At 42.0% G+C, this 9,916-nt stretch overlaps 2 protein-coding genes across 2 annotated transcripts in view; both read right to left on the bottom strand.

The window, feature by feature from the left end:
- The window catches only part of rxfp3.3a1 (relaxin family peptide receptor 3.3a1), a 1,679-nt gene extending 1,147 nt beyond the window's left edge, over positions 1-532 (bottom strand). Inside the window, exon 1 of the mRNA XM_007563999.2 lies at positions 1-532. This exon is cut by the window's left edge and continues 1,147 nt beyond it. Coding sequence (XP_007564061.1) covers positions 1-343 — 343 coding nt within the window. The 5' untranslated portion in view covers positions 344-532.
- A 1,953-nt stretch (positions 533-2,485) lies between these two features.
- Positions 2,486-9,916, bottom strand: part of LOC103146177 (E3 SUMO-protein ligase PIAS1-like) — a 63,881-nt gene continuing 56,450 nt past the window's right edge. Inside the window, exons 10-13 of the mRNA XM_007563967.2 lie at positions 9,502-9,760; positions 9,072-9,211; positions 8,231-8,271; positions 2,486-6,909 (exon numbers count right to left, since the gene is read on the bottom strand). Coding sequence (XP_007564029.1) covers positions 6,556-6,909; positions 8,231-8,271; positions 9,072-9,211; positions 9,502-9,760 — 794 coding nt within the window. The 3' untranslated portion in view covers positions 2,486-6,555. The remainder of the gene's footprint in view (positions 6,910-8,230; positions 8,272-9,071; positions 9,212-9,501; positions 9,761-9,916) is intronic.

The following is a 9,916-nucleotide window of genomic DNA, read 5'->3' as shown; positions in this document are numbered from 1 at the left end:
ACAGGATGATCTTGCACATCGCGTCTCCGAACGGCCAGCTGAAGTCCATGACGGTGTCCACGGCCCAGAAGGGCAGCGTGAGGACGAATTGCAGGTCCGTCACCGCCAAGTTGAGCACAAAGAAGTTGACCCTGGACTTCCTGCGCTCCTGTCTGACCCTGATGAAGAAGAGGACCAGCAGGTTGCCAACCAGCCCCGCGGCGCACACCACAGAGTAGACGAGGCAGATGAGGAATCTGAGGACCGGAGTTCCGTCAGCCGTCACGTCGATGTCCTCCAGGTTGCTGAAGAGGTCCGGCCTCAGTGACCTGTTCAGAAAGACGCTCTCATTGACTTCACTCATACTGTCAGCATCTGGGGGGAGGTTTAATTTAAACGCCTGAACGTTTATTTCCAAACGGAGCCTCAGCTTGGAGTGCTGCCATCCCAACTTCTCATCTCCTCTTGAAGACGCACAATCGTCTAATATGACAGCCTGCGGCTCCTGGTGACAGGACAGTTCCACCCACCGTCTCTCTCTCTCTCTCTCTCTGTGTGTTTTAGACCAGGGGTGGGGTTTGATGCTCACTGGTGAGCATCATGCAGGCTGGATCCATCAGGCTTGCGCGCAAACGAACGCAAATCATCTTCTCCAAAAGCATAAAAAAAACAAACAAAAAACATAAATAATTTCGTTTAAGTTTAATGGATAAATGATGATGACATTGTTAGATATATCGTACCTGAAGCCGCTAAGACGCACATTAGATGTGCAACTGAGTGAGTCCCCTTCAAAATAAGCTGAAAGTTCATCAACAACTCACTGCTGCCACCCAGTGGCCAAACGACAGCGAAAGATCATATACGTTCATCTCTAAAAATGCCAGACGTTTCCAGTCTCAGCTCCAAGTCCAGTTTCCAGTGCTTTACATTCAAAATACAAAATTCACTATTATATGACATCTGAAAAAAGAGCCTAAAAGGAAGAAAGGAAAAGGAAGAAGAAAGGAAGGAAGTTGGAAAGAAGAAATGACAACGTGAACAACAAGAAAAAACAGAAAGGAAGGAAGGACAGAAGCAATGAAACAAAAGGGAGAAAAATGTAAGGATGGGCATAAAGAAGGAAAGAGAGAAAGTAAGAAAAGAATGAAGGACAGACACAATGAAGGAAAACACCAGTAGAAAATCTGACCAAGTGTTTGGTAAGATTGAAATAAGACAAAATCAACTGAACAGCGACTTTTCAGCAAGAGATAAATTAGTTTATTTTTTTAAATGAAAAAAAAAGAAACTCTCCAGAAATAAATGGAAACACACAGATGTAGCAGAATGCATTTTATTACATCTACTTTTCTACATAAACAAGTAACATTCAATAAGTAAACAATTTCTTCCAATGCAGGTAATAAATATTTTTTTCACTTGGTATATTTGTACAAACTGACATGGGTCTACTGTACACCGTCTTCCTTCTTCCCTCCATGAAAAGCCTTTTTTATTTATTTTCTTTTTTTGTTAAAACAAGTTTTTCTTTCTCTCAGATTGGAGCTGTGAAACCTGTCAATAAGGCAGTGAGTGCAGATGTCGACTCGAGTCCGTCTAAGGAAATCATTTCTGCTGTGTGAGACTCTTTATTGGCCACAGTCGTCTTTTTTTTCTATGTTTTTTTTTGTTTTACAACTTTCGTTTTCTAAAAAATATATAAATTATTTTTATTCCATTCGCTCTGAAGTGACGCGCACACACACGCACGCACGCACACACACACACACAAACACACACACAAAAAAAAAAAAAAAACAGAAGCATACGAGCAGACATCGAACGGCTCATGTTCGGATCTGAACGTTCAGTTTTCAGGGTTTTCCCATACTGACAGAATATAAACACTTTTTTCCCTTTAAGTTAGGGTGAGGATGACCAAAGAGAGGAGCCACTTTCCCAGAGTTCAGTGTTGAAGAGTCCAAAAAAAAAAAAAAAAAAAAAAAAAAATAATAATAATAATAATAATAACAACATTGGAGGGAAACCAAGAGGAGATCCAACTTTGCCGTTTTTGGTAATCCCACACAGAACCTTGTGACGTTAGAGCACTTTAACAGAAACACATTCAACACAGTTTGCTCTGGCGCCCCCTGGCCGTCATGAAGTCAGCAGCATGACAAGCGTGAGGACAGAAGGTTCAATAAATTAAGCCGCAATCAAATGCTTTCAGTTACAGTGACTGTCTCGTCAAGTATCCCAACACAGGAGGGGAGAGGGGAGCAGCAGGAATCTGGTAACGCTTTATAATAAAGGCACATGCTGTCTATGAGTCTGAATGATCAGTTTAACAATTAATGATTAACCGACTCGTTGATGTAAGGAAACTCTCTGCAGCTCCATCCAGAAGCCCAGCAGGACTCTGCTTTGCTTCCCAGGCCAAATGAAGCTGGTTTTAAAATGTTTTATTTAAGAACAATGTCCTGTTTTAGTTTCATAAAATTCTCAAATGGAGATTTTTTTTTATTTTGTTCTATTTTACAAAGGATGTTGGAGGAGGACAGCCTGGCTGCCTCTCAGCGTTCAAAACAAAACTCGGATACAAACAGCTCTTTCGGCTGTAGTTAAAAAGCAGACGGGAGCTTTTCAGGCCCTCTCAATGTATTTTTCAGTATTGTTGAAGAGCGAACAGAGAAGTCCTGAACCGGTGCCAGATGGTAAAAATGAGGCAAACGAGCAGAGCTGGAGTGAATATGTACAAGGCGGATCTAAAAATGAGACGGTTGTTTACCGACGCGTGGCCTGAAGGCATGGGGGAGTCTCACACTATGGCAACCTGGAATAAAATCCCACAGTGTTCACTATGCTATTTACTTAAAAAAAATATATATAAAAAAAATAATCTAATCGCTTTCAAATAATGCTAAAAAACAAAACAAAAAAAAAATACAATTCTGATAAGTCGCACATCACCGTTTAAAGCTCAGAGTAAGACAATCGAATTTTGTCTGAACTGCTGATTTGAAAGATTTAGGAAAATAATAATAGAAAAAATTCTCAGCTTTTTTGTATCATAAGTCACATGTTAGGATACATTTGTAAATTAATTATCTGAATAACTTAAACATCAAATTGCACACTTAATAATTTACTAACAACACTTTTAAAAACTGTTTTGCGAGCACCCTGGCTGTTTTGTTCAACTGATTGTGTGAAACATATTAAGCCATATGTTTATCTTAATGAAGGGTCAAAATAAAAAGCTCAGTGCTGTTTATTTGTGCTGATGCTTTGTCTTTTTTTTTATGAGATGTTTTTTTTTCATGTTTACTGTTTATCAGTGAGCAGAAAAGTCAGTATTCTCTTGGTTTGTGGTAAATGTCCCAATTAAAAACTCATTTGGATAAACGACCAACTATTTTTTATGCTTCATTTATTGGAACCAGAGGTGGGTAGTAACTAGCTACATTTATTTTAAGTATCGGTTTTCTAGGGTTTATTTCGAAACAGATTGATTTGGAAAAGCTAAATCTTTCTTCTGCCTATAATCATTTGACTTATTTGGATATTTTTCTTTTTTGTCTATAAAATACCACAATGAGAACATTACTTTAGATTTCTGTTTGTCTGCTGCCATCATTTTTAAATATTACATCAGGTGTACATGAGTAACATTTTGATGGAATACTGTTTTACTCACATTACTCATTTCTTGGATGGCAAGGTTTTACTTTTAGTTGAGTAAAAAAAAATGCTAACATAGTGTTTCTCTTGGTTGGATAAAACGTTGTGTTACTCTACACACACCTGACTGTGACCAACTCAAAGAAAACAACTTTGTGCAGCTTAAAAACTCCCATCAGATGCCTGAAGACATAGTGGACTTCTAGAAAAACCTCGACAGGTCATCTGTAATCCCTCAGTCCTCCACCAGGGGGTGAAAGACAAAAAAATGGGGGTAAAAAGTTGCAGGTTTTCGAAGGAAAATAAAACATTACGTTGTAGAGATGTCAGAAATATGGCATAATTAATGACCCGTTTAGCCAAAACATAGAATAAACATTTGATAAATTTCATGATACTTTGAGAGTTTATGCAGAGAAAAATAACTGAGTTGTCTGTACTTTCCAACTGCAGCTTCAAAACAGCATTAACACAGAAAGAGATAGGTGGCGCTAGTTCCCACACCTGCTCCAAACAGACAGGCACTTCCTCTCTGCCCTTTTAAATTAAGAGGACATGAACCATAGTGGAAACCAGTCCCATGCCTACTAGCGTGTTTAATGTGTATCATCTTTATTCTTTATGTTATTATCTGCCAAACAGCTGAGGCTGATGGGAGAGTCTCGGAAAACTACCTGATATTTGGATTTGTCTGCTGGGTTTCTGGTTGTGCAGCCTATTTCCTTTTTCTTTTCTTTTTTCTGCACTCTTTTCTACATTGCTGCATTCCGGAACACACGACACAATTAATTCAAAAGAAACAATTAATCATGCATGAATTAATTAAGCATTCGTTTTGTGCCCAAAAAAGGATTACCAGAGTCTGCTACCGAGTAAAATGCACGGTGGCATTTATTTCCCTAGAGAATCATCACAACACCTTTCTGAGTAGTCGAGCTGCTGCTAAATAATTATTCAACGCATATTAAATAAAATCTTTTCACAACCGGCTCCCACATGACAGTGACTCACACTCGCTTTCAGCCACTGAGCAAATTGTAAAGCAATAAAATAAAATAAAAATTCAATATGTAGACACAAAGGATACGAAATAAATAAAATACTGCACAACACAGGAAATACACTAAAAGAACTTGTTCCAGCAGATGATGGAGTCATACGGAGAGGCAGGAGTTGGTTCCCATGAGAAGAGCGGGGAATGAAGTTAGAAATGCCAAGTGGATGGAAGAGGGGAGGGGAGGAGGAGGGTCACCCCGTGTCAGATCCCCGTCCGGTTATCGAGGAATGGGACGGGGCGGCGGGAGCCGCTGTCAGAGCCCATTATCTCATGATCGCTGGGATAATTAGGCGCTGCCTGTCTCCGGCGCCTGGAAGCCGGACGTCAAAGAGACACGCATAACGCCAGACGCTGGGAACATTTAAAGGATGACGGGGAAACACGGCTTTGATAACGACAAACGAAAGTGTGTGTTGTTTTAAAAAAAAAAAAAAAAGTACATTCACAAGCAAACCATGCGTGAAAAACAGCGAACGCGCTTTGCTCCAACACTCAAGGCTTTTTCTCCTGACAGGCCATGCATTTTTAAACCGTCTAATTCGGAGCGGAGCCCGCGTTGACCTGCTGAGGCCGCCGCCTTTCACTTCTCAAGACGTCAACCGCAAGCGCTCCGTCCCGACTCAACTCCTCCTTCCCCCCCCGATGGGTGCGGAAAAACGTCAGATGCAAAAAAAGTGACGATTTTAAGACATTACTTTAAGGTTCCTCAAACACGCGCACGTAATAAACAGGCACTGCTTTAAGCTTGGTCGCATGCTGTGGACGCCTGTGTCTTTAAAAGGCCCGGCGTCGCTACGACGGCTTCGTCGGAAAATCCTTTTATAACAGTCAGCCGCAAGAGACGCGAAGCAACACACTGAACCCGGAGAAACGGACCGAAAACACTGACACACACACACACACATTCAACAGCACTCAGATCACTTTCATATTAGTACCTACTTTTTGGCATTGTGCAAAAAAAAAAAAGAAAAGAAAAGAAAAAAAAATCTTCCAGCTAAAAGTCTAAATTGGCAAGTATAAATAGCTTCAACAGTTTAAATGCTGTATGCCGGCAGATTCTTTACAAGGAGTGAAAACAACCAACACTGAATCAACCTGAAAGTCAAGGGGGAATGCATATTTCACTGTTTAAATATCATACATAAGTTAAAAAGAATATTAAATCTACTACAACATGACTCAACTGTTAATTCAGTCTCATTATAGAGGAAAAAAAAATGAATCTGGAAATGAGGCCGAAGAGGGAGAAAAAAAAATAAAAAGGAACGTGGTCGTCGTCGGAGATGCGGATGGAAAGTTAAGCAAACATGGCAGCAGGTGTTGAAGGGAAAGGAGGTCCAGTCCTCCGCCTGGAAACAGCGACAGAAGCAGCTCACTACACTGAAAACGTTCCTGACATAGAAAAGTAAAAGAGGAAAATAGATTTTGTTCTCTGGTCACGGTGCTGCGCCTTGTTTTTGTAGAAAGGAAAAAACAAAAAAAAACAATAAGGAACCCTCCAACCTTGTGTGTTTTTTTTGTTTTTTTTTCCACTCGGGCAGCATCTCCGCTGTTTGTGCCAAGTTTGTACCAGTAAAGATCAGATGTGGTCCAAACGTCAGACTGGTTTCTCATCTAAGGTCAGTAACACCAAGTCTGCATCTCTCCCCTTCTCCCCTCCCATAAAGTGATGCCACCCACTCAGATATTTAGTGCTTTTCTCCACATTATGGCTCCAAAAAGGCTGACAGAGTTCGATGACTTGGGGCCGGTCTAATTAATCTCTGGAGCAAAAAAAAAAAAAAAAAAAAGAAACGTCCGACGTGGTACTGCATTCACGCTGGGCCCAGAGCGTCGCCCCCCGCCTCGGGTCAGTCCAGCGATATGACGTCAGGTATCCCGCCGTAGATAGCTGCCACTGCCGCTTCGGCGCTGCTTCGACTGGCCACCACCCCGGGGTGTGTGTGTGAGGGGTGTGAGGACGAGTGCGAAGACGACGAGTGTGTGGAGTGAGTGTCTCGAAGGCTACTGGATGAGATCAAGCCGCCGCCCGCGTTGCTCACCCCGTTGGTCGGCGCCGTCAGCGAGGGGGTACCTGATTGGTCGAGGAACAGCTGGGAGGCCGACGAGGAGGTGCTGTAGGGCAGGAAGCGGTTGAGGAGGAGCTCGTGGTCCTCTGAGGCCGAGGCGGCCGCCGCCGCCGCCGCCATGACCATGTTGTAATGCTGCAGGGCGGCAACGAGGAAGAGCTGTTAGTGGGACAGCATTTTATGTAAATATGTGTGTGTGTGTGTGTGTGTGTGTGTGTGTGTGTGTGTGTGTTCTTTTTGTCATGTCAGCTCAAAAACACTCCCAGGACAAAAAAAATATATGATTTTTTTAAAAATTAAAATGACCAAAACTGTAATTTATTTTTTTTCACCTTCTCAGCCACCAGCTAAGCGTGAACCGTTTTGACTAAATGAAGTAATCCGACTCTTTTGTAGGAACTGCATCGTAGATCCAAAACTTTAACGAAGTTAAAGTTAACGAAAGGCATCCCGTTCGCTCATTGCCATTTTGGGCTTGAATGAAGAAAAGTGAAATAACATTTTTTGTCTATTTCTAGCATTAAAAACAGGATGTAGGTCAGTCTTCATTTGAAAACGCTTCCTGTACTTATCCAAGTTTTACTGCAAAGATTAAAAGCAGACGTGGGCGCACCAAGGTGTACTTTAGAGTTGTTTTGTTCGTCGTCACGACAATATGGGGAAAGCAGAAAACGGTGATCACTTTGTGTTGCATTTAACATTTTTAAAAAAATAGATTTCAATTTAAAAGTCGTAGTTTTGATCTAATTTATTCTTGAATTGTGGCAAAAGGCCGCCGCACCCCACTTTGAGCACCTTTAATGTATAAAAAAAACTAAAAATGGAAACAGTTGGCAATATTTTGGTGTTAAATATAATTAAGCCATTTGCTTCTGACTGTCTTCTCTTTCAAGGGTGACATGTTAGATGAAACATTTCCAGCACCGTGAGTCATATTTGAAATCCCTTCAGCTTCATTGTTTCAGGCAGGCAGCAGAAATCTCTGACACCGATACGGCGTAGCGAAAGCAACAGGATATCGCACGACTTTCAGCTAAGTGCCCCAATGTTTCTTCTGCACCAGACGACTTTCATTTATCAAAGGTTTTACTTTCACGGCTCCCTGTATGGATCGAGACTAAGAGCCAGTAGTAAAAGTATTAAAATAAAAAAAGGGAACACAGAGTACAGGAAGGATTTTATGTGAGATTCTCCCCCCCATCATCAGGTTTCAGACATGTCAAATTAAAACTTTAAGTGGCTTACTCAGAATTAGGATATGTCTTTTTAAATAATTTCTTTTTGATGACGGGGAACATCTCGTCACTGAGAACCCACCTGTAGCTGGCTTTATATGGTGAAAGTAGAGAGGGTGATTTAATAACAAAATAAAAAATAAAAAAATAAAAAATCAAAGTTTTTAAGGAACGTGGGGTATTCCTGTGCTACGTGACACACAGAATACAGTTGAACATACCTGATGATTGTCTCCTTGAAGAAAAGAGAAGAAGTTCAACTCTAGAAAATAAGCACAAAGGAAAATCGGTGTTGATTATGTCTAGAAACGGGAAGACGGCACACCGAGCCGACGTTAACCTGCAGGCGAAAATGGTACAAAAATGAAGAGGAAATCCTCAAGTGAAAAGTTCACGAGTCTCACATCAGGTTCGCCTGCCCACAGAGACAAAAACCTTGTGCAGCTCATTTTTAACAAGTAATCGGTCCAAAGCGTTCTTCTTCTCTGGTGCCTGACAACTATTGTCTAACTGATCCAAAATTTCCAGATAAGGTTCCTCCATGTTGTTCATATTATACTTTTCCAGATCCAAACTTTCTAGAAAACTAAGTAAGAGGACAAGAAAGTAAGAAGAAACTGAAAACAAGGGAGGAAAGGAAATAAAAAGAAGGAAATAAATAAGGGAAGACATGACAGAGGAGGGAAAGAAATAAAGATAGAAGGTCAGAAGAGAAAAAAAAATAAAGAGGTCAGGGCCAATGGAGGTATGGAAGAAACAAGAAACAGATTAAGAAGAAAAGTCAGAAAGGATGGAAGAAGTACAGCAGAAAAAACACAAACAAGGGAAACAAAGAGAGGAAGGACACCAGACAGGAAGGGCACAGAAAGGGGCCCAAATAAGGAAAAAGAAAGAAAAAGAAAGGAAGGAGAGAAAAATGGACAGGAAGGGAACAAGAGGAAGGAAGGCCAGAGAGAAGAAAAGACACAGCATGACAACGGGACAGGGAATAAAGTTTAGATCAACAGATATTTCCCATATTTACGGGAAACGTTTGTGGATTCCTGAGTATGTGGCTGTTACCTGACAGGTCGTTGGGGGTGTGGTAGTAGGGCCTGTAGTCCTGGATGAGTGGGGGCACCGGAGGGATGTAGTTGGTGTCCATGGCTGGCATGCTGGGGGTGCGGCTGACGGGAGAGGCCTGGTGGTGCAGGTTCAACACCCTGCAGAGCGCGTGCGCACGGAAAACACAACGAGGTCAGAGGACTGCTGCACGCTTTCATTCTGTGCAGAATGCTGGGGGTAAAGCCAGCGTGCTGCACACTGCACCGAGCTCCAAACACCAACGCAACATTCACCAAGGCCAAAAGAAGCAGCAAAGTCCTCATGAATGTTATCATGACAAAAATAAATATAAATTTTTACCGTGATAAGAATTTAATTTATTTTTTTTTTTGCATTAAGTGATGAACGAAGCGATAAACGTCCACCCCTGCTTCTGTGGTTGACTCACCCTTTGTTTATGACAGGCGGAGAGTTCGGAGACAGAGACGGACACGCTCTTTTGACTGGAGGAGGAAGCGTTGCAGAGGAAGGCGGAGGAGGAGGGAGTGGAGGAGGAGGAGGCGGCGGAGGGGAATCTGGTTCTTCTTCGTCCGAGGAGCTGTCGAGTGTCAGGTCGATCACTTCCACCTTTTTGCTGTGGCTGCTGTCGCTGTGGCTGGAGGACGAGGAGCTGTGCTGATCTGAGCCTTCAGACGTCCGACAGGAGCCTGAGGGGAAGCAGAGACGTCTCGGTTTGTGTCGGGATTCACAGAGAAAGGAGCCTGAAAAAACCCCGAAGGCTCTCTAAAGCTCAGAAAACTCATCTGAACATGAACCGTGGGGTGTTTGTTGGCATAGAGGCAGTTTGTTCAGATGTAATATTA

This window comes from Poecilia formosa, unplaced genomic scaffold (assembly GCF_000485575.1).
Source record: "Poecilia formosa unplaced genomic scaffold, Poecilia_formosa-5.1.2 Scaffold153, whole genome shotgun sequence".
Taxonomy (NCBI): Eukaryota; Metazoa; Chordata; class Actinopteri; order Cyprinodontiformes; family Poeciliidae; genus Poecilia; species Poecilia formosa.
Note: the sequence above shows the minus strand (reverse complement) of the source record. Positions and strands in the feature narration are given on the sequence as shown.